General features: G+C 33.7%; 3 protein-coding genes across 4 annotated transcripts in view; 1 reads left to right on the top strand and 2 right to left on the bottom strand.

Annotated features, from left to right (window-relative positions):
- LOC105176848 (ribose-phosphate pyrophosphokinase 4) overlaps positions 1 to 4,767 on the bottom strand; it is a 5,155-nt gene extending 388 nt beyond the window's left edge. Inside the window, exons 1-6 of the mRNA XM_011099781.2 lie at positions 4,413 to 4,767; positions 3,326 to 3,641; positions 1,175 to 1,270; positions 972 to 1,040; positions 754 to 882; positions 67 to 166 (exon numbers count right to left, since the gene is read on the bottom strand). Coding sequence (XP_011098083.1) covers positions 67 to 166; positions 754 to 882; positions 972 to 1,040; positions 1,175 to 1,270; positions 3,326 to 3,641; positions 4,413 to 4,528 — 826 coding nt within the window. The 5' untranslated portion in view covers positions 4,529 to 4,767. The remainder of the gene's footprint in view (positions 1 to 66; positions 167 to 753; positions 883 to 971; positions 1,041 to 1,174; positions 1,271 to 3,325; positions 3,642 to 4,412) is intronic.
- On the top strand, positions 10,010 to 14,412 carry LOC105177060. Its single transcript, XM_011100083.2, has 3 exons — positions 10,010 to 10,071; positions 12,573 to 12,653; positions 12,946 to 14,412. The coding sequence occupies exons 1-3, from the start codon at positions 10,010 to 10,012 to the stop codon at positions 14,090 to 14,092; spliced, it is 1,290 nt and encodes a 429-aa protein (XP_011098385.1). The 3' UTR covers positions 14,093 to 14,412.
- Positions 15,124 to 17,257, bottom strand: LOC105176849 (PLASMODESMATA CALLOSE-BINDING PROTEIN 2). Of its 2 annotated transcripts, XR_849004.2 has the most exons (5): positions 16,915 to 17,257; positions 16,350 to 16,826; positions 15,877 to 15,907; positions 15,318 to 15,696; positions 15,124 to 15,225 (listed from the first exon to the last, which is right to left on the bottom strand). XR_849004.2 is itself a non-coding variant. In XM_011099783.2 (4 exons), exons 1-4 carry the CDS (start codon positions 16,979 to 16,981, stop codon positions 15,531 to 15,533), a joined length of 741 nt encoding a protein of 246 aa, XP_011098085.1. In that variant the 5' UTR covers positions 16,982 to 17,257; the 3' UTR covers positions 15,232 to 15,530. The 2 variants fall into 2 exon arrangements, 1 of the variants encoding a protein (XP_011098085.1); XM_011099783.2 differs by lacking the exon at positions 15,124 to 15,225 and having other exon boundaries at positions 15,232 to 15,696.

Consider the following 24,679-nt stretch of genomic DNA (forward strand, 5'->3'; position numbering starts at 1 on the left):
GAGAGAGAGAGAGAGAGAGAGAGAGAGAGAGAGAGAGAGAGATTCACAAGTAAAAGCAAACACTACCTTCGCTCTTGTGAAGAAACCGCTCCCAGGACTTCTTTGGGAACACACCGTGTGTAACATAAGCACTCACCTTGGCTGCACCATGAGCTGCCAACACTTTCTGAAAGTACCAAACAATAGTATGTAATAGAACATGATGGAGTCAAGGCCTTTTTTATCATCATAGAAACTTAAGCTGGTATAGAGTTCAAGGTTGAGTTGGATGCATGGATTTACAATTTGAGGATAAACCCAATATAACTGTTTCTTGTTTTAGGCCTTAATAGTTGAATGTCCAAGAATACGAATAATCTTGTGCAGATAAATGCTCCCGTCTTCAATCAAAGCCACATCAATAGTGTATGTCAATGTCGAAATGATTACAATAGTTCTACTTCACAAATTTGTTAGTAAAGTACTTGTTCCTCTTTCTTGAGTTTCTATAATATCATAACCGGTGCTTTTACTGGACTATTACCAGCTTTAACTTCTATTTTTAATGAGAGGTAGAAACCAGCAGGCCAAGAACCAAAAATTTTAGGCTTATGAGAATGAAGTAGCTGCAGTGTGAACTTACAGTCATTTTAGCAATTACCTGGCAATAGCCAGACGACCTAAACCATGTTATTCATGGGTCATTTTTCGCAGGTTGATACATCAAAAACTCAGGCTCAGTCTTGCAATAATTGAGGAATAAGGTAAGATCACCTGGCATTCTATTAAGGTGCCACCAGATTGTACTAAGTCATCAACAATGACAACATGATAACCCGTAGGATCCCCTTCCTTGATCCTGACTATTCTTTTATCCCCTTCACGAACCTTGTTGCAGATGACCTATGGCCAAACAATGGGATCAGAACTCCACAAGATGGTAAACGAAAGCAAAAGATAAAAGAAGATCGAAGTTCATTGTGTAAACTAACCACTGGAAAATCATCCAACAGCTTATGGAATCGCTTCCAAGCTCCATCATCTGGAAATGCAATAACTACCTGGGGAAAAAGTTCAGTTTAAGAATCAGTATAATGCATTTACCTGATAAGATGAAAATATTCTGATATGCTATGAAATCTTTCAGGGGCTTTGCAAAAATAATAGTAGCATTGTTTATACAACTAAGTCTCACCTTATCAGACTCTGGAAGTAGTTGAAGACGTTGTTTCAGAAGTGGGATCCCAGTCACAAACAAAGGCAAAATGGTGTCACTGAAATAAAATCTTTCCTGTAGAAACAAAGGATGCAGAAAGGTTGCATTTTGGCTTCAAGTTGAAGAATCAGACAAGACAGAGCGATTTAAGAATGAATCAACATAATAAAAAAAAAGAAGAGACAGATAGTGTTAATCAGACATACAGTTTAACAAGAGAGGTTAAAAACTGATAATTTTCAAATTTTATTTTGAACTTCACTGTCATTGATAGGATATCTCATCTCTGTAAGATCCACTCCTCTTATACTATTTGTTTACACTGAAACAAAATAATACTGGATTTTATCAAATCCTAAAATGACTTTTGTTAAGCTGATAATTACTTCAAGTAGATCATGAAAGTACCTACCATTGTACCTGAAGACATTTAGGAAGGAATAGAAAATAACAAGACAGCATGAGAAGAGGGAATTTTCGAATTTGAACTGAGGACTCCTAATGATCTGACTATTTTAAGAGGCTTTCCCCAACATTTTAATACTCAATAAGTTGTACCGTTCCAATGTCCTTAAAACAACTACACCTCCTTTTAGTCGAGCTAAACATGGAGATATTGCCACATGAATACACCGTTCCTCACCAAGGTCCAGATCAACAATGTTGATATTAAGTTTCTGCAGGATATCAGTGTAGGTTATAATGATGCTATACCTCTCACAATTTTGGACAAAATGCATAAAACCCCCTTATGTTTTAAAAAGTCGGCTAAAAAGCCCTTTCTGTTTTAAAAATAAGCTAAAACCCCTGTGTTTTGTAAAACTCAGCTCAGTCGCCCCCTCTTCGTTAAATCCAACTAACGGTGTTAATTTTTTTATAAAATAACCGTTATACCCTTAATATATATTATTTCTTATTTTAATAATCGTTGAATCTTTTTTGATCAAATATTTATTGTTAGATCTAATCAATTAATCTCAACGTTAGATTTTAAAAAAATAAAAAGTCTAAATTCAATAAATTATTTAACTTATATTATATATAAATAATTTAAAAGTTAAAAAATATATTATTATTATATATTAAAAAAAAAAACTAACTACCCCACCCCTAACCCCCTTACCCCCTACCAGCCCACCACCATCTCTGTCGCGGTGGCGCGGATTTTTAAAATCGGCGTATCTTCGTAAGTGCTTTACCAAAATGAGTGAGGCCGGTCTCATTCGAATCGTCTTGAAGAGAGAGTCTGATGGTGATGGTCTGAGATCGAGATTCAATCGGACGGCGGCGAATCAGTGACAAACATGTTCGGTGGTCGTGCTTGAGTCTCGTCTCTCCAATTGATGAAAACTCAAATTGAAGATATAGAATTGTTCATCTTGAAGAGAGGATTCGAATGGTATCATTGGTCGTCGGAAGCTCATCCGGACGGTGCTAGAAACTTAGAAACAAGTTTCCGGCGAAAATCGTTCAGTTTTTCTTTTTCTTTTTAATTTTTTTATTAATTAAAATATATTTTAGTTAATTAAGAAGATTTTAAATAATTAAATATTTTAGCTAATTAAGAATAATTATAATAATAATTATTGCAGTTAAATATATATTTTAATTGATTAAAAATAATTATAGATTTAACAATTAATAATTATAAAATTATTTGAATTTAAATATAATTTAATTTAATATTTTATATTAAATAAATTAAATATAATTTAATATTTCAATTTTAAATTATAAAAGAAACAAAATAAAAACAAAAAATGGCATTTTAGTAAAAAACACCTAAAAAAACGGTAAAAAATAGTTAAAAAATAACCCCAAACGCACAAAGAGCGGGTGTAATGCATTTTCTGTTAATTACTAACAGAAGGGGTGTTTGTTGTTGAGTTTTACAAAACACAGGGAGAGGGTTTTAGCCTATTTTTAAAATAGAAAGGGATTATAGCCGACTTTTTATACTAGTATAGCAATATCAAAATTTGTGTCATTTTAACAACTTAGGAAAGCAGGGAGCATCACATATCAAAGAAATATATCAAGAAATTCAATAGATACATCTAAAAAAGTGCCATATAAGCACAAGCATCTTGAATAAATAGAAAGAGTAGAATGAGTGTATCTGAAAGAAACCTGCAAAGCATGTATATCATAGATAACTAAACTGGTCGGACCGCCCCTTGAGATGGGAGTGTTGGATAACATTCTAGCCAAGGTAAATGCAGTTGCGACATCACCTTCCTCCTCTATTCGTTCAAACGAACCAGTTGGAAAGAAAGGCAATACCACAGTGAAAGACGCAGCAAATAGCATTGGAAGTGCATAGATGACCGAAAGCTGTTCAAAAATGACTGCTGTTGAGCTGAAAGATGCTAAAAAGGCAACATGCTGGCCTCGGATATCATGTGCATTTTTTATGAAAAGATTTGGAAACCCGTCATCAAAACTCCTGTTTGACAGTCAAATCAACTCAGTTCAATTAAAAAGACTTGCGACAAAAAAAGGAGAAAATAACACTATCAGAAAATTTGCAACAACTACTGTTTAGTTGTATTTATTGAATTGACTAATTATATAAGCATAGTTTGACAAATCTGTTGTGAGATAAATGACATCAGACAGATGCAAAAATCATGACAAAGCCAAAAATGAACTCTTACTACATCACCACACCGGTAGTAGACATCCTTGACTTTACAAACCTTTGTGCAATTCTCACAGTGCAAACTTAACCATCACATGACAAACAACATCATGGATTTCAACAAGCTTCCATAAACAAATCACAAACTCTGTGGCTATTTTAAACCAATTGCTGGGGTAGATAACAAGTAACTATAACTAGTATGCATCAGTTCAAGAGCAGAAAGGCTTAAGTTAAAGAAAATCAATAACTGAATTCTGTGTCCTCCCTGGGAAAAACTTTCAGCATTTTCCTGGAGACATAGGACGGACATACAACATACAGGCAGGATTCCCAAAAGCGACCCATATCAGAACAAACACAGGAAGCCTTTTCCTTTTACTTCAAACTTATTTTCATGGTATTCACCAGAGGAAATCATCTAGAATCACAATCCTTCTACCAGACCAAACAAACATAAAATCACTACCAAAAATCCCCAAAACAACTTCCTAAACTCACATACACAACCACATTTTCCTCCTCACTTTTATCTCTCCCCCTCTCTTGGGATGCACCAGGGTTCGGGAAGGTTACCTCCAGTTAATACATTGGAGCTTAACGAGGCCAGAATGAGCAGCAACTTTGCGCGCCAACTCTTCAGCCTCCTCACAGTGGAAGAGCAGCACTTGCTTCTTCTTCGGCCTCTCCATCTCTCCCCCCTCCGGTCTGCTTCTTGCTGCCAAAGACGAAGAGGAAGACAGCCTCTTGAACGCCCGGCAGCTACTTTGAAGGAGCAAGAGAAGCAGCAAGCAATGCTGCTTTTAAACCCCTCTCCGTCGCCCTGCAGTGAGACCCACGCCTACGATATATATAGGCCCCCTTCGCTTTCCGCTCCACTATACACTACTCCTCTGTCGCTACTACTTTCCTTCGAATTCTACCACTTTTCTTCAAACAATACCTTGAGAGCTATTTAATCTTTCTAAGGAATTTAAATATGGCCTCCACATCATAACCAAATCCATTTAATACTTCCAATGAAAGTTTTATTTTATTTTTTTTGTTTTTGATGTATATTGGTACAAAATATTAATCTATAAGGATAAAAAAGTAATTTAACATATACGAGGCACATGTTAAACAAATGTAACTCACCACACAATTTAACTTCCAACACTACTATAAATACTAAAAATATTATTTTTTTAACTCAACTACTATTCATTGATAGTGACACACATATCAAAAAACTCCCCTCGAAAATTGTGCTTCCACCTAATGTGCGATTATACCGTAGGTAAAATTTTCAATTTCATTATTTCGGAAAATCCCCGACCACATCAATTTTATAAATAGATTTTGTGAAATATTGTATTAATAATTGATGGTGAGTGAGAGAGAGATCTGAAAATTGCAATTAAAGATTGAAAAAAGAATTAATTTGTTGGTGATGGCAATTGATGACGACTCATAAAAATATTGAAATTTGACAAAGAAATTAAGGAGAAAACTTATAAGTTGTACAATGAATCTACAATAAATTACTTTTTTTTATTGAGTTATTATTGCCCAATTTTATATTTGTGAATTAATAACTGCACGCCATAATTAAAAAATTGTGAGTTCGAATCGTACTCAATGAAAATATTATTTTTGTTTCTTATTTTTCTTTCTTAGACGTGTAATTTGATTTGAAATTTTATTTATGTATTTTTCTTGTCAATTATCAAAATATATATATATATATATATATATTAAATGATGTAATAAATTGATTTCATAATTATTGAAGGCATGAAACATTTTTCAAATTAAACTTAATTATGTACCAATTTAACATTAGTAAAATTGAATTTCCAACAATAATTTTAGTCAATTTCGTGGTAATGACAATAAGAAAACTCAAAAGTAAAATATGATTTTTACTATTAAAAAAAAATAAGTCGAACTACATGCGAATTGAAAAAAATCAACCCAATCACCGGAAGAGATATAACTTTTAGTCATGGTTGATTAATTATTATAATTAAAAGTAAAAATTATGAAAAATACTAATTAATAATAATCAAACAATAATTATTATTAATTATTTCTATAAGTGAGACGCATATTATTTATAACTAAAAATTATGATAAATTCTTCCACAATCGTTAAAATCATGTCAAATAGCCATTAACCCTAATCAATATTTAAATTTTTGTATTGATTTCGTTTGATTGTGTTAAATAATATTGATTTATCATCATTTTTAAACTGTTAAAATTAATTATAAAGTAGCAAATAATCTATTTTTTTCAATAATGAATTAACCATTCAGAAAAAACTAATATACATATATATATATATGGAAAAATGCAAGCAACCCCCTTGTGATATCGCTAATGAATAAATTACTCCCTTATAAAAAAATAAATAGCGATTTATTTTCGTATATTTTTAAAATACAACTATTTACCTCTCTTTTTTTTAAAAAAAAATGAAGCAATATACCTCCCTGTATAAGTAGGTAAATTGCTTCATTTTTAAAAGTATAGGGGGTAAATTGCTATATTTTTTTACATATAGGGGTAATATGCTCATTTTCAATATCATAAGGGATAAATTGTTAGTCACCCTATGTGTGTGTATATATATAACCGATTTCTTTTGAAGTCAATTCTTTCTTTCTTTCTTTCTTTCTTTTTTTTTTTTTTTTTTGAGTAATACATCCATTTAACAATTACATTAATATGATTGAAAAACAGTAACAAATTACGTCGGTTTAATCAATACATCAATACAATTAAAAATATTAATAAATTACAATAAATCAATAACTCAGATACATTTAAAAAAATTTATACCCATAATCTTGAACTTGTTCGTAAAACCTAAATAGTGTGCAATAAGTCTTCATTGATCCCAAAATTACGTAATCGTTCCAAGTATTGAAATGCAAGAAAAAAAAATAGAGTTGAATACAGAACTCGAACCAGATTCATTTGATGCTTCCATCACTTAAACAATTGGAGTTTGGTTTTATTTTTGTTTATATTAAAATGAAATGGACTACCTATGCATGAACATAGAAACGTGTATATATATATATATATATATATATATATATTAGGGAAAAGTATTACTTTAGTCCGATAACTATGTCCATTTTTGTTTAAATCCAGTAACTTATGAAATTGCTTACTTTTAGTTCTCTGGCAAATTTTCGGACAATTAACCCTATGCAACTTTTGAAAGACAGTTTTAGTCTATATGCACTCATAGGGGTAAAATTGTCCGAAAATCTGCCAGAGGACTAAAAGTAAGCAATTTTGTAAGTTACTGGACCTAAACAAAAAATGAACATAATTATCGGACTAAAATTAAAATTAAGCATACTTAACAGACTAAAATAATATTTTTCCCTATATATTATGTCCGAAGCGGACAACGTTTTGTCCTCAATACAATTAATCTCCAACGTCACGCCTCTTCATCACACGTCAAAAGCTTTTAACTCATTTTTTTCGTTATAAAGAATAGTTAGGGGGAATTGCAGTTCTGTTCCAGTATATTAGAGTTTTTTTCAATTTAATCTCATACTGTTATGATTTTCCTACTCTGTATTCCATAAATTAAAAAAAAATATTAATGTTGGTTCTCGTGGGCATTTTTCTTCAATAATTAATAAAGAATGTATAGAATATGTACTGAAATTTCTGTTAATTATTGAGAAATTTTTCAACTTACGAACAATATAAGAAAATGATAATAAATAGGACTGAATTAAACAAAAATTCGATATATGAGACCAGAAATGCAATTTCTCAAATAGTTATTAATTTTTTTTTTATCATAATTGAATAAATAAAAAAATAGAACAAATTATAAATGTTATTGAGAAGAAAAAGAAAAAAAAATAGGACGTGAAAGTTGAGAAATAGAGAAAAGTAAAAAATTAGTGAAATTTTAAAGATTAAAAAATCAAAAATGAGAGAAGAAAATAACAGGGTGTAAATTGCTTCATTCTAAAAAGTATAGGGGGGTAAATTATTGTATTTTATAAAATACAGGAAGGTAGATCACTATTTATTTTTTCATAAGGGGGTAATTGGTTCATTTGCGATATTACAAGGGGGTTGCTTGTATTTTCCCTTTTAAAAACATAGAACAGACCAAAAAATTAAGACTCGAATAGGGTGCTTTTCAAAAAGTATACAGAACGCAATTGCGTTTTTTGTTTTTTAATAATGGTGATTGAGCACCAATTATGTTTCAATTCAGTGTTAAGGTTGAGATTTTACGAACAAATTTGATATATGAGTTTGAGTTTTAATGGATAAGTGAGTATATATTTTACTTAACGTAGATTTATATGCGTAAAATTGCGAGTTGCATCCAAGAAAATTTATATACGTGAAAATTGCTTGCCGCCCGGTGCTGGTAACTTATTTAATTGTTCTTTATCATATTAACATTATTAATTATCGATATGATAATTGTTCAATTTATTGAAATATTGACGTTGCGACGGCCTCTATTAGAGAAAAAGACAATGTGATTGAGTTGATATGAAAGTGATGAAAACTATGTAAGAAAGTGAGGTTACAAAAAAGACAATGTTGAATTCTACAAGTGATGAATTCAATTGTTAAGAGTCTCTGTTCAGCCAAAAGTTGGTTCTTACACTCTTCAATTCCTGGTAAGCTCTTTTTGTTCTAGTCTTGATCCTTTGAGTAGGGGGTCATGTAATGACCAATGCATTCATTATTTATGATGTTAAAAGACACTTGTATCCTTACTTGGAATGATTTGTTCTTTCCTAACCACATGTTTGCAGGGTTTTATGGGAATTTTATAGGTCTCCTTGTTGATTTCTCCTTCAGTCTAAGCCACTCATTTTGACGTATCTTGGAGGGTTAATTATGTCATATCCTCAACTATGTTGCCTTGAATGTGAGCCCTTTTTCGGGGCTTATTTTCGAGTGTTGATTACGCCGTGTCATCTATTGCTCTATCTCATTCTACGTCATGAGATTGTTGGTACCTAGAAGAAAAATTGTCATATGGTTTTTTGAGCCCAAGCACATTGCATTAATTTCTCATAAATAGAGGGTTAAATGCAATTTATTCACATCTCAATTGGTTTGTTTTTCATGTGTATGTATGTTAATGGTCCCCTTTGGGCAAAAAATGACAAAGACAAGCTCATAGTTGATAGGGAATAAGTTGGGCCAGTTTATGGATTCATCACGATTCCGCGATTAATTCTTCAGGTGCGACAATGTGTATTTGGGTATTGCTTGATGTTCGTCGGCCTTTGGAAAGATTCTTGATGTAAGAATATATGGCCCAATGACTGTTAGGCCCACGAGACAAAACCCACTTACATCACCCACCTGGTAAGGCCCACCCAAGCCAAACCCAGCCCATACCCGAAACCCGGTCCACTACCCCACCTATTTAATCTCTATTCTAACCCTAAGCAGCCTCATTTCTCTCCTCTCTCTCCTCTCTCTCCTCTCTCTTCTCTTCTCACATTTGCGCCATTGCAACTCTCTCCTCTTTATAATCTGCCATGGATCTCTGTGATCCTCCTTTCCTGTTTACACCTTTAGTAAAAGGGGTGGCCTTCCAAAGCCAATCTAATGGCTTTTGAAAAGCCACCTAACTTTCTCTTATATGAACCATTTCTCTCCCCTTTAAATAGCAATCTTCTTCCTCGGCGGAAATACACAGAATATATACTACTTCATTCTTCTTACTAAAAGTTCTGAGCGAACGGCATTTTGGGTCTTTGTGATTGATCTCAGTGATCTGTTGGTGACGTTTGTTTGGTGGAGTAACCGTGGGTGAGATCTGTGGTGTTCGACGTCTCTGTGACCGTGCTTAGTGCAATATCTGTTGGATCTGGTTCTATTTGAGCCTTTTTCTCAAATCATATTTTGTTATATCTTTTTATTATAATTTTCTGTATTATTTCTTTCATTCTTTTAGTCTGTAATTATAAGGAGTTTCGTACTCCATTTATACTTGTAATAGTTGGTTAGGCTATTCGTTTTAAGGTATCACTGAGGGGTTTCCACCCTACACTTGACTATCAGACCATCGATTGAGGAGCAAGTTGCGGTATCATTCTCATATGAGCGCCTGTTAAATTTTTGTTACATATGTGGGTTGTTGGACCATATTGCTCTTCATTGTGAGAAACAATATGAAGACGGATTTGTTGACCCTAGGGAGGACATACAGTATAGGCTGTGGCCGAGGGCTCTGGTAACTCGCACACTGCTATCAACTGAAAGAGGTATCAATGGAGAGCTTGGTAATTCGAGGTCAAAAATCAGTAGACAACCAATTTATGGGGATAGTGGAAACATGATTAGACGTGGTGCCTCAATTTTTGACCCACATTACGGGACTTTGCCTACCTAGTAATCACCCTAAGATCTCAAGGTGCACAGTGGGAAGTCAGTCCAGGACCAGTATGAAACAACCCGAAAAAGCTCAGCCCAGTACCAACTCAATATTGTTTATGACTGGTCTTAGAACGGTTCCGGCCTCTAAGTGGTGCCCAATTGAATCAGTTAAACTAATTACTAATCTAAAATCAAAGTGTATTTAATTCAAATTGTGAGCAAGCCTCAACGGATACTCAAAAGACCGCAAGGATCTACCATGCATTAAAGCCCCTTGATGAAGGACTTGCATCCTCATGAGTTGAGTTCTACATAGAGGGATCGTTGGCTATTTGTGGGTGCTTGTAAGGTGTGTGTATCTATATTTCTCTCCCTCACTCTCTTGTATACCTCTACTTCCAAAGAGTCAAATTTCTTCCACCCTTTTCTTAAGAGCTTGAAATTCGTTCAAGGCTTTCTAGTCCTACTCTCTTGAGTTTCTAGCAAGGTTAAAAGAGACATAACTTAGTGTTTTGTGTGGATTTGCTAGAGAGAGCTTTGTTTAGCTCTTGTATGAACAAAACAAGAAACCATTTTGGAGGAGAGCTTTTGAAGTTAGGATACTCTACTCAAAGAGATATCTACCTTTGACTTACATCAACTAGTTGGTGTGCAAGTACACGAATAACCTAATTGTGGTTGTGTCGCGGGCTGCTAGTATATTTGGCTCTGGTGGCGAATTTTCGGAGGGGCAAGACCTTCACGAGATGACTGACTTGTTCTCTTTTGTGTAATTTTTCACTTTATTTTATTTTTAACTAAACAAAAGACATGTATGAAAAGCCTATGAATATTGCTGGAAGAAAAGAATTTCCTAGAAAATTGTTGAATGGATGAAAAATTTACTGAATGCAGAAGTGAATGAATGAAAACTCAACTCCGGTGTCATATAAGACAACTAATTAAAGTGAAGCTAAAAATAACTATCGATTTCTTTTTCTTTTTCTAATAAATCGATTATAATTACAATCATTCCTGTTGATGTTAATATTTAACAAAAATTATTACAATAATCATATCTTGCTCGACAACACCTACTATTATAATAGACAAATCCTACTACTACCTATTACAATAGACAACAACTCCTACTATGCAGTAGACAATATCTCATGCACATGACGGGTTCGAACTCATGACCTCTAAAATCATGAAACCTCAACTTCGCCAACTAAATTAGACTTCATTGACAATTAACTATCTATTTTTAAAGATTATAAATTTCATGAGAAAATTTTACTCAAAGCCAATATGATAAATAATGAGTTTAGCACATAGATTTATAGGCTTTTAATATAATAGAAATTATTTTAGAATTCAAAATTCTACTTAACATAACATTAATAAATAAGAAGTAAATATATATAACTCTATTTTCAACGATAAATATCACCGAGCTAGCAAGTTCACTGCTTTAATAGGTGGGAATCTAAATAAATCAAACCAATAAAAGCATAATTGTTCTGTGATTGAATTAATTATCAAGGTTAAAAAATTATTTTAAAATTTGGATTGATTATTGGTCGAATTATGAATAAATTTTAATTAAATCAAATATGTGTCCACCTTAATTAATAGTGTACCAAGTCTAAATTAAGTTTGGAAACTTGTCAAAGGAAAACTTTGATTCAAATTTGATTTGCTAAGTTGAAAAAATCAAAATCAAATAAAGTTTTATTTATGGATTTCATTGATATAGGGTAATTTAATTTATTTTTTAACTCTAATGGTGGGGCCTATCTAGGACACTTTCCAAAATGTAGGGCTCAATTTACAATAATGACAATTTGGTGGATACAAATGAATTATATTTTATTGGGATAATTATTTTTCTTTTATGATGTTTGATATAATTACACGTGATTTTGCTTGTGATTTAAAAAATTATATTTAATATATTGAGGTTTGCTTCCGTCTAATAATAGGTGTATTTGTTAGTCAAAATTCACTGAATTTGTTGATATTAATAAAAATAATTAAATGAGAATTGATATTTACCCATAATTGACTTATTAATTACTTATTACGGTGAAAATATACCTCTTCACATGTATTGACATGTGAAAATGTATAAAGATAATTTGATTGTAAAAAACTTTATTAAATGTAATAAATTAGTAATAAGTCAAGAAAATATGGGTATTTGTTCGGTATTTTGTTGTATTAATAAATTATTTAAATTTTGATTAGTAAATAAATTTATTTATTATACAAAATCAAATCTAAAAAAAATTATATATAATTTTTTAAATCACAAAAAAATAACCCATTGGAGAAAGTGTAATTATCCGTTTATTATTTTCTTATTCAAATACACAGTGAGGAGCAGCATTGCAGCGTGAGGGAGATACTGAAAGTCGATTCCGCCGCTCTTTGCTATTTCATCCTCATTCCTCCGAGGTACATACATTTCAACATTTATGAGTTCTCCAGGTTTTTTTTTTGCATTAGGTACATTCCATGAATTTCCCTTTGATTTTTGAAGTTCCTTCTTCATGAGACCGTAAATCTCTTGGAGACGGTTCTTGAAAGTTGAATAATCCCCAATATGATGGTTGTTGGTTTTAACTTTTAACCCCAATTGATTGACGGGTTTTCTTCTGCATTCAATTCCCAACTGAGAAAAGAGATTCAAATCCATGTTCAGTGTTCAGTGCAGAAAGCAATTGATAGTGCCCCTTTCAAATGCTAGGGTTTATGGTATAACAAGATTTCTTGTAGCTGGAAAAGATGGATTTTTTTTCAGATTATTCTCTTCGAAGAGATTTGAACTTAAAGGTGACGACAAACAATCGTTCACCGTGTCTTACTTGATAAACTCCTGTGGTTTGTCCTCAGAAGCTGCTATTTCTGCATCCAAGAAAGTTCAGCTGAATTCCCCTGAAAAAGCAGATCTTCTGCTGGCCCTCTTCAAGAGTCATGGATTTAGCAATGCCCATATATCTAAAATGATCACTAAGTTGCCCATTACCCTTACGGCGGACCCTGAGAAAACGGTATCGCCTAAATTAAAGTTTTTCCGTTCAATTGGGGTTCCAGCTCCTATTCTTGCTAGGATGGTGTCCCATAGCCCGCTGATTTTGAGATGCAGCCTTCAAGACAGAATCATCCCTATTTATAACATTCTGAAGACGCTGTTGCAGACCGATGAGAGGATCGTTCATTTTATCAAGCGCGTAGGTGGGAATTATCATTTTATCAATGGTGTGCTGAAATATATTCATTCTAATGTTGCTACGTTGAGGAAATATGGACTGAGTGAATCCAATATCTCGTTTTTTTTGTCAAATAATCCCAAGATTCTGCTAATAAAAACTGATAGGCTAGCTGTATTGGTCGACAGGGTTATTGAATTGGGTTTCGATACTACAAAGGTTTATTTTGTGGTTGCAATGGAAACTCTCTTTGGTATGAGCAAGTCAACTTGGGAACATAAGAAGGAAGTATACCAAAGATGGGGTTGGTCTGAGTCTGATATTCTTAAAGCGTTTTCAGTACATCCCAAGTGTATGAGCTTATCAGAGAAGAAGATAATGTCTGTCATGGAGTTTCTTGTAAATGAGATGAGCTTCCAGCCATTAGATATTGCTAATTACCCAGTTGTCATTTGCTACAATTTGGAGAAGAGAATCAAGCCAAGATGTCGCATCGCTAAAGCTTTGTTGTTGAAGAAGTTGACAAAGAAATCTTATAGGCTAAGCAGTTTGATGTTGATCTCTGAGAGATTGTTCTTGGACAGGTATGTCACCAAGTATCAAGGAAAAATTCCTCTGTTGGATGTATATCATGGAAAGTTGAGTCTCGTTGACTTGGGTTTGGAATGTGAAAATCCAAAGTAAACCCGAAGTAGAAATGTGTGAATTTCAACGTCCGGTAACATTTTGATAGCAGAATTGGATGGTATCTTGAAGTTTGGTTGTGACATTGTTGTCTTATTTCAGGTTTTAGTAGTTGGCATATATAGTTCTAGAACTCTGTGATCTATTCTAAATCATGGTTTTCATCGGATGAAGTTTTTGTTCTTTGATCATAGAATCGAAAGCTTACTGTTGAAGGGCAAAACAGTTGCTGAAATATCCTGATTTTGCTAGACATAGGAGCTTTATTTGCTGATATGTAGCAAACTAATATTATACCCATAGACTTAGTATTTTAATCATGTTTTTGACCTTTACGTCGTGTTTGGATTGATGAATCGGAAGTATCGACTTTATATCCTTATTAACAAATTCTTATTTGAATTTGTTAGGACAATTCCATATTAGAAAGAATTTCAAATACTTCAACTTTCATTTCATAGAAAATTTTGTGGAAGATTAATAAATTTTATGTTTATTTATATGAGGTAATTCAGAATCCGACCTTTCCTTTCGTTTCCTTCCCCTTCTGTAGTTGTCTTTGTTTGTTCGACTTCATTGCCACTGCGAGTTATGCCCTCTAACATCGGAGTTCGTCTATATAACGCTGTCTTCCCACCATTGTTAACCCAGATTCTCCCTGCTGTTTGGTTTTATTTTTATTTTCTGTACTTTTTTAGTGGTTTTAAATCAATTTTTTTATTGATTTAAATGTGTTAGCGATGTCGTATCGATGTATTATGAAAAAACATATTATTATATTATGTTATTGATTAAAAGTTTATATATGTATTTATATATTAAAAAGTAAGGTTAAATTACTTCTGGCTCCTTTGAAATTTGTCATAATTATAAAATACCTTCTCGCTGTTTGAAAAATTAAAAAAATTCTCTGAAATTAAAAAATCCTAACAATACTCTCTTGTAACAGTCCATGTAGGGTGTATTTATTAGGATATTGTAAGTTTAGACAATATTTGTAACTTTTTAAATAACGAGAAAATATTTATAGTTATGCAAATTTCTAAAGAGCCCATTATAATTTGGGAAAGTAATGATTGAGATTATAATGATTTGATATAAACAAACACGTATCCGCTCCAATCGCTTAAAACCTGCAATGAAAATGAAACCACTAAGTTTAGCAGCACAAAACCAGGTTTAAATCACTACAAAAAAAAACTCTCCTTTGCCTTTTCATCTATACATTTCATTGGGGTGATTTGCAATTGGAAAGATGTCACTTGCAAACAGCGCCGACTTGATATCAACCCTGTTCATGTATGGCTGTTCGATGCCACTCAACACTCAACTCTTCACAATCTTGTGAATAAAAAGCTCTTTCCACACTCAATATAAGTGTCATTGTGTATAAAATTAGAGCCAAGAACTGTGAATACAGCCAGACATTCAATCTCTGTCATCTGGGATTGTCTAATATAATGATCAGAGGCACCAAGATATGTTGAAAATAAGGAATGCTACTTGACATTGCAGCTGCTGTAGGAGAAGGGGTGACCGGCGGTCCAGCTCCGAAAACCCGGGATCCACTTGAATTCGTCGTATTCAACACAGATGATGTTGTGCTGCAGATTTTAGCTGCTGGTCAGAATGTTTTTCTACTTTCATGAGAGGACAAATGCTTATCCTGATCAGTTTTGATCGAACTGAACTAATCACACGACAAGTTTATGTCATTAGTTCAAATCGGACCACACCTGATCCGGACTATAATTTTAACAGAGAGTAGAAGCTAGAAGATTCACCTAGTGGATGGATATTGGCATGTACCATAACCTGCACAAGGAATTACATCATTAAGAATGAGGCAAGAACTGCAAAATATGTAGTATATGTTGCTTTTATCACTGTAGAGCATTGGATTACAAAATTGCCTTAGGGTCCACCTTTTGTATTAGAGCCAGTCTATCCAAGAATTACGCACTGTTTTGTCGTTCTTCACTCGTGTGAACTAGTGTCGTTGTACTACGTTAGCATGGCATCACACATTACACGATCAAACGGCTATAATACTCTACATCTAAGATTAACAAAATCCCAAGAACGAAAATTAAATTTCAGCATAACCTAGATTCCACTGCTAGTCCTGGTATTGTGAAAACGACCGGGATGGATCCTGACAACTGTCTGTTTTCTTTCTTGGGATCTAAAAAGCTCGCCAATTCTAACACAACCCCATAATTCTAACATGTATGAACAGTAGAAGCTATGATCTTACTGGGATCCGTGCTGGTGGTAACCGCTGAGCCACCAAAATTGCAGCTGGTAGGGATTGGATTCTTCTGATAGTAACTATTGAAGGCGTATGAGGCGTGATCACGAACCGTGGCCGGCATGTAGCAGCTACCGCCCGGCTGAATGGCTGAGCAGTCAGCCCCACCATGGCCGCAGGCATAGTCCAACGCTAACTGCAATGCGTTTTGCGATGCAGATTGGGTGGCCACACACCAGCTCCCGGCCGGTGAGTTTGCTGCTGGTGGAGTCATAACTGGACTCATGATCCTTGGAGAATCCGGGTCAGATTCCGTCGGGTTTAGCATTGGAGTTGTTGTAGTTGGAGTGGAGGGAAGAGTTGTTGGAACTGTTGTCATTGGGGTTGTGACATCCATCTGCCTAGTGGAAATCAAGGTAGTTTCTTGAATTGTTCTGTTGTCATGGTGCGGTAGCTTTACGTGACTAGTTGCTTCCACTGAACCTGGAAAAGCAAAAGCCAGAATTCAAGAAAAGAGGGCAAGAAGTAGTGACTTGTTTGGAGAAAGAAAATTATGCCAATTGCAGCTTACCTGGTAGGCCTAGAACAGCAGCAAGATGAATGAATGAAAGACAAGTGATGATAGTTCTTCTGCCCATGAGGATTGTAGACACTCTTCTTCTTCTTCTCTCCAGTTTCTAGTTTGGGTGTGGAAAAGAGGACAAGATGTCAATCCAAACACACATGATTGCCTTTGAAAAGGGCACACTTTGTGTCCTTCTGATATGTATGTAGAAAAAGTAAACACAGAGAGAGAGGGAGTGTGTGTGGTGTGTGTAAAATGGAGGTTGAGACATAAGGAAAGAATAAAGTGGGAAAAAGGGGGTGGAGAGGTGGGAGGAGGAGAGGAAAAGTTGAATGAAAGAGGGAATAGTTTGGAATATGGGTGGGGTTGAAGTATTGATGATGGTAATGATGGCAGATGATAGTTGCTATTTCACTTTTCCCCCCTCTTTCCCACTTTTGCTATTTCAGTACATGTGGAATGGGGAGGATTCATTTCTATCCAATTGGATCTTTTAGTTTTTGTTTTTATTATGGATAAATTATAACAACTTCTTCTAAAGTTTGATATAATTATAAATACCTCCCGTTGTTTAAAAAATTATTAATACCTCCCTGATTTTAACGGTCCTCTAACAATTAGCCCAATTCATTAGGTTTTCATCCATTTTTTATGATAAATTGATCAAAATGCCTTTATGGATAAAACATAATAGTTTTATTTACTTTTATTTTTTAATGGACTAAATAGATAATTTTTTTTTATAATTCTTATTTTTTTTCATCCACCCCGTTTGATTTTTTTTTATGTATTTTTAATTTTTTAAATAATATTAAGCACAAAGTTGACAATTTCATTTCGCTATCGAAGAATTACATAATTTCATAAAATAGCAGAGTAGGTATTCGTAATTTTTCAAACAACGAGGGGGTATTCGTAATTATGCCAAACCTCCGAAAAGATCGTTGTAATTTACCCTTTAATTAATATAAAAAAACATGCAAGCAGCCTCTTGTGATACGAAATATGTGTAAATTATTTTTCTATAAAAAAATAAATACCAAATTACTTCCTTATTCTTTTTAAAATGGAGTTACTTATCCTTTGAGAATGAATTGTGTAATACATACGCCCCTCTCACAGCTAGACATAATTTCTAGAATAAAAAAAGATTATTTTTTTATATAAATATATATAATTGTGACAATATTAAAATTATTATTAATTTTTTTTATCATTAATTTTCTATTTTCTTGTAGTGCCTTTTTTTAAAAAAATTATTTAATGAAATAGGTGTAACAAAATTTTAAATTATTGACACGTGCCATCGAGTGTGCTTCAATCTAACAATTCTAATTATGTTGGTATGGAATGATTTTGACCATCAAATACAAAGTGCTGGTTGGGTAGTAATGTGTCTATTCAACTTTATAAACAACTTTTTTTTTTTTTTTTTTTTTCATTTTTCCAGAGAGTTTGGCTTAGCTACCTTGTCAAGTTTTGCCTTTATTGTTGGAGAAGGTAGCGATCGTGTGCGCTAAACTACACGTTTTCTAATGTTTCCTAAGGTACAAACAATTATTGAGTAGTAAGTCAACATATACCTTCTCTTTTCCTTTTTGTTTTTTTGTATAAAAAAATTTGAGCGATTTCGATTCTGATCATTGTCATAGATTGACGTATCTTTTGAGAAGAGGAAAATAGCATTTTTTGTTACGAATCTTAAAATTAGTAGGTACTATATTTTTTGCCCGTTAATTATGATATTCTTATTACCGCATTTCAATACATATTGAATACAATATCAAAATACTGAGTCCAAACTGTTGGGGTGTCCCTTAAGGGACAATGTTATTAATGTTTAACATGTTTTTTTTTCTGTTAAAACACTAATAGAATTTGATGAAAGGACTAAAATCGAGAAGTTTTATGATTCATGGGATCATTAATGACAAGTTCATAACTAATGGGATAAAAAATATACTGTCTCTAAGATCCGAGACGAGAAATACAATATTTCCTTCCAGAATCATAAGTCGTTTATTGAGACAGTTGCGATAATCCACCCACTCAATTTTCACCTAGACAAAGAAAATCAAACATATAAGCTTATGTGTGATAGGAAGTGGAGCAAACATGTTTTGCCAATGGCCAATGAATAACAAGTGCAAAGAGTAATGGTTTGAACTTTTTTGTTGTAGTAGTTTTGCTCTGTTCAGATATTGCACTGTAACAAAGGGATATTTTACCATCATGTCAATGGAGATTTATAATGTCTACCATGTTATATCTTTTCTAATAAGAATAACTAGTTACATATATATATGAAAAAATGAAAGCTACCCTGTAATATGAATAATGTACAAAATATTCCTTATTAAAAAAATATTAAATTGTCTTTTTGTATTATTAAAATTAAAGTAATTTATCCCATTAGAGAGAGAGGCATTGTGCACGTGACCCTATTAGGACTGTGCACAATTTTTCAAAGTAAAATACTATTTTTTTTATATAATATAGTATATGTACAATTTATTAATATTTATAATATATATAACTATTTATTTAAAATTAAAAACACTATTTTACGTATAAAATAGAATATTTTAATAATATATACTTTTTATTTAAAAAAATAACTCTGAACTGGCCATCGTGGCCCATCCTCTTCATCCTCCAATGCATTGCCTCCTTGCTCCACCCAAATAACCGTCCTTTACCCCAACTTTTAGCGTCGTCGCCGCCTCCCCCTTCCCCAACTCTCACCCCTAAAGTCTATTGTCTCCCTCTTCCCCCTAACCCATTGCGGCCGCCCCCCTCCCCATTCCCCCCAAACCCCATCTTCGGGCCCCTTCCGCATTCCACCAAAACCCGTCGCCAGCCTTCCCTTTTCGCTCCTTCTATGTATGTTTGCATTTGTTTAGAGATGATTTAAAATAATATAAAATAAATATTGTATATTTGATATTATATTTTGAGAGACAAAAAATACTGTTTATTGTCAAATTATGTCTTTTTTATATTTATTGATATATGTATGAGATGGGCTAAAAATAAAACTAAGCAAAGCTTACTTTCCTCAGTTTTTTTTCTTTCTTTTTTTTTTTAAAAAAAAAGCATTTGATATCTAGAGTCCATATTTGTATCAGGTCAATTGGAGAAGGCATCCTAATCAGGGTTGTTAACTTGAACTAAATCTTTATTCAAGTGGATTGGAGTTGCTTCTGCTCCAACCACTATAAACTATTACGACTTAAAAATCATTACAAATCAATACTATCTATAACAACTGAAGCGACCGCCATAAATCAAATTTTAATTATAATGGTTAATCAACATCTATCATTATTTTACCAATGATCAAAATATTTACTACGATTCCCAACTATAGCTAATGTGTTGTCCTTGTCTGTTGAAACAACGGCTAAATAATCATTAAACAACCATTATTAATTAATATTCACCGTAATTTTTCATTTTAATCATAACAATTAACCCCAATAAAAAGACTCATATTTTTCGTTAGTTCTTTAAATCTTTTACAAGATGCATTATTCCCACAATTTAAATTACATTATCACATATAGTAGAATCACACAGCATGATATAATTAAAAAATAAAAAAAAGGAAAAGAAAAGGGAATAATCATGTTCTTTTTTCTAAAAAAAAAAAAAAAAAAAGAAAATTAAAGAGAGATGCTTTGATAGATCACCATAATTACGGCTACCCTCCCTTCCAATTAGGGTTCTTGATTGTTGCCTAGTTATTGGCCCTATAGTCCTACACCACTTTGTTGAAAATTGTCTCTCAAGCAGCGGTGGATGTGTCCGAATCCTGACCCGATTCTGTACTTTTGACCCACTGATATGCAATTTCTACACTTACACCAACAGTATATAATATAGTATTTGTTGTGCTTCTTTTGATGATAAAATAAAGTGACATGATCTTGACTATTGGCCTGTCCTTTAGTATGAAAATAGTTCAAGTATGAACTGTATAATGTATTTCATAGAAGCAGCAACTGTTGAAATTTTGAATTTTTCATTGGTGGTATTTGTCTAGGGTGTTGCTAGGTTTGGTTCTATTCGAATATTGGGATCACAATGCAATATTCTTAGAAGAAAAAAAATATTATTGGCTATAATATTAATAAATATGATAAAAAATCATAAAAAATAATAATTATTAATGTCGGTTAAATAAAATTGATATAAAAAACTAATTGTTTCATTATGGTTTTTTCTTTTTTTTTTCATAGCTAAGAGTTATAGTAAAAGCATTTGCTGATGATGCACCCTGAAATTATTTAGGCCAAATCCACAAACTAGGCATATTAGCCCAGCTGACGCTGGCTCATCAGCAGGACGGATAAGGGCCTACTAACAGGACAGATAAAGCCTACTAGTAGAACGGATAAAGCCCATCAACAGGGAAGAAAGCCCACAAGCTTACCTGTTATTTTACTGGAGTGACACGCCAAAGAAATATGCCCATTTTAGTTGGACATGTCACTATATAGTTGGGAGGACACATCGTATAGCTTTCTAACACATTTGTATACGTTATCCTAAACTATCTTCAAGCGGTTCCAAGTAAATTGGTGGCAAATAAGCTGGGAATCAGCAAGTAACCAATTTTCTCATTTTAAGATAGATATGGTAGGGTTCAGTCTAGCTCACGTATCTAAGTGAATATTTATCCAAATTACAAATGGTTTGTTTTGGATGATAGCCAACTCAAAGGATTTTCCAACGGCGTACGAAACTCCACAACAACCCCCGTATCCTTCTCTGTACACGTTTATAAATAGAGGTCTTGTGAAGTCATTTGTTAACAGCATTCTTCATACTCAATCTCTCATTTATTCTCTCAATTTCCTCTTGATTTTTAGGCTACTTTGAGCCTATATTTTGCACTTGCACTCCATATAAATATTTATCACTCTCATATCATATTTTATCATTATTCTCACTTTAGTTCAAGTTTTTCTTTTTATTTCTTTATAAGCCATTATTGACTTAAGCATAGGAGTGCCAACATCTGTTTTGCAGGGTTAGTCCTCCAGTAATCTTAGAATTTCATAAAGATCCTTCGATTCTTGTGGTGTGGCCAAATTTCTGGTATGCATCATTTGTCATGGTTAAAATATTTTAGCCATCCTCGCAAAAACCACGACCAACAACCATTGCGTGACAATGGTAAATGCTAGTCACTATGGCTATTTATTACTAACCAATTACATGTGGTTCTTGTAGTGATTGCTTGAATATATATGGTATCGGGAGTCTAACTCGATTGGCAAAGTTGATTTCTGATCACGATTAAAAAGTTGTGTATTTTAATCTATGAATGTGAGTATATATAACTATTTTTATTTTGTTGTCTATTTGTCTCGTTAAATGTATTCGTTGATTTGAATTAATTTTTTAATTTGAAAGTATTTAATGATGTAAAGAAGAAAAAAAGGGACCTCATTTGATTAATTCAAAATAAGATAAAACATTAAAACTATTATCTGAGGAGATGTCACTTCCTTTATCAAAGTTATGGGGCTAATTTGCGGAGTTTTTTTTTGTCAGAAAGTTATTTTGGAGTTTTAGGTATTCTTTACATACTGAACTTTGTCAGTTTTGGGTACAGACACCATTTTGTCAAGGATCGTTTGAGCTCATTCACCAATAAGGTACACGCTTTAGAAGAAAAGCATAAAGGAAGTTGATGGACATATTAATAGTATTTATTTATTTGCTAGAGTATAAAAGTAATTTTCTACATCATACAATACATACATATACATACTAAATTATAACACTTCAAGTACCTTATATATATTATATTTTTTAAAAAAATTCACTATTCATCATTCGACAGACAACTATACAAAAATTCTCTTTTTAGAAAAAACCTAGGCTTGGGAAGTGTTAATACGTCGAGGGTAATTTTTTCATTCACTTCTCCACTCAAAACCACATCCATATCATTCGTGCTGTTTGTGGGAAACTCTTACCCCGGCATTGAGAATGCAAACTAGATCTCGAACTCTCGATTTTAAGGTTGTGAATGCTGCCCATGTAGCATATGACCCCGTGACAAGCCCCACCACTCTATGAACAAACCCCACTTTGTGGAATAACCACACCACCCTATGAGCAAGTCCTATCTCCACCATAGAGAGAATCACCCCTTTGGGGTGATCCACTTCAAGAGACGATGATACAATTGCAAGAAGTCTTACTTGCTCTGATCCGTGATGCATCCACTGGAGTTGCCGCACAAGCAGTAGCCTAATCACAGCCAACCACCCCATGAACCCACCTCCTTCTTCTTGTTGTCAAAGTGAAGAATCATCCTCGGCTCCCCAGGAGGATGAGCAGAGGCGAGAAGAAATGAATAGCAAGGTCTCTCCAGCTAAAGTTGCTCAAAACCAAGAACAAGATCTCCCTAATCTCGGAAACCCTCTGCACTCTTGCCCTCAAGGGAAGTGTAGGATCCTTATCTGTCATTGGCCGTAGCTCCACCAAAACGCAACCCTTTCTCCTCCGCCATCTTAGCCAAGGCATTTCCAGTTGGCGTGAAAGTTCAAATCTTTCAAATATGACAGAATGCGAGATTCACAAGAACACTTGAACAAATTCTGTGCTAAGATTGGTATGACTTCAGTGATAGCATTTACTGCAAAGCCTTTTGCACTACAATCTCGAAGCGTGCTCTTACGTGGTTCAACCAACTACCGGAACCATATTTAGCCTTGAGCAGTTGACTTAATGTTTTTTGCATCACTTTTCCATGAACGAGAAAATCCCAGTAATTGTTGCATACCTTTTCACCATAAACTAGAAGGAAAATAGTCATTAAGAGATTACGTTCAAAGATTTTTGGAGGCAGTACATGAGGTGCCGCACATCAACCACGAGTTGTTGGCCAATATTATCCAACAAAACTTGCTTCTTGGAAGGTTTAAAGAATCCATGGCCAGAAAGCCCCTTAGCACTTTAGAAGAATTGCTCCTACAATTGTAGAAGTACATCATAATTGAACAGTTAAAGGCTATGGAGCCTACCTCCGATGTTAAGAGGAAGGGTAAAGAGGAGGAGAAAGAGTTGAAGAAGGAGGAATGTCGACACTTACCTCCCACTGGGTTTATCCAGTACACCCCCTTTTATGCCACAAGAGGGAAAATATTAACACTGGTGGAACAACAAGAATTGATCTACCAGTGGCCAAGACAAATGAAAGACAAATCAAGAAACAAATGTCCGAAAAATATTATCATTTTCATCATGACAGGGGCATACAACTGATTGATGTCATCACCTCTACAACAAAATAGAATAATATAACGAGGGCAAGTGGCCACCTCGAGAGTTTACATCAACTCACACTCCTCATGATGATAATCTTCCTACATAAGGCCAGTAGAAAGAGACTCCCTCGTCACAAAGTAGTAACCAGAAGTTCGCATGCTAGGAAAAAGTTTGCCACCAAATTTTTTGTCGAAAAAATATTACATGCAATGCACATGTGATATTTTTTACATATACACATCATGTGATATTTTTTTCTGACGGAAAAATCAACAAAAAAATGACCATATATGGCAAAATGCAAATTTCGTGAAGTTAAAATAGTAAGTTGACACAAAATTTTTTTTTAATGATAAAATGTAAAAACAAACATAATCGAATGACAAAATATAATTTATCCATTCTTTTATTTCAAGATACTCCAAAATGAAATCAAACTACCATTGATTTCCCGAAATCCCCCAATCGACGGTTGAGATGCAAG

This window comes from Sesamum indicum, linkage group LG14 (genome assembly GCF_000512975.1).
Source record: "Sesamum indicum cultivar Zhongzhi No. 13 linkage group LG14, S_indicum_v1.0, whole genome shotgun sequence".
Classification (NCBI taxonomy): domain Eukaryota; kingdom Viridiplantae; phylum Streptophyta; class Magnoliopsida; order Lamiales; family Pedaliaceae; genus Sesamum; species Sesamum indicum.

What these genes read in the sequence shown, in the direction of transcription:
- LOC105176849 (XM_011099783.2), bottom strand. Translation starts at nt 16,981, where the DNA reads ATGGGCAGAAGAACTATCATCACTTGTCTTTCATTCATTCATCTTGCT. An exon ending in TACCACCAGCACGGATCCCA is followed by an intron (nt 15,908 to 16,349) that starts GTAAGATCATAG and finishes TTCCTTGTGCAG; the next exon opens with GTTATGGTACATGCCAATAT. An exon ending in TGCCAATATCCATCCACTAG is followed by an intron (nt 15,697 to 15,876) that starts GTGAATCTTCTA and finishes TAAAATCTGCAG; the next exon opens with CACAACATCATCTGTGTTGA.
- LOC105177060 (XM_011100083.2), top strand. Translation starts at nt 10,010, where the DNA reads ATGAAGACGGATTTGTTGACCCTAGGGAGGACATACAGTATAGGCTGT. An exon ending in GGCTGTGGCCGAGGGCTCTG is followed by an intron (nt 10,072 to 12,572) that starts GTAACTCGCACA and finishes TCAAATACACAG; the next exon opens with TGAGGAGCAGCATTGCAGCG. An exon ending in TTCATCCTCATTCCTCCGAG is followed by an intron (nt 12,654 to 12,945) that starts GTACATACATTT and finishes TTCAAATGCTAG; the next exon opens with GGTTTATGGTATAACAAGAT.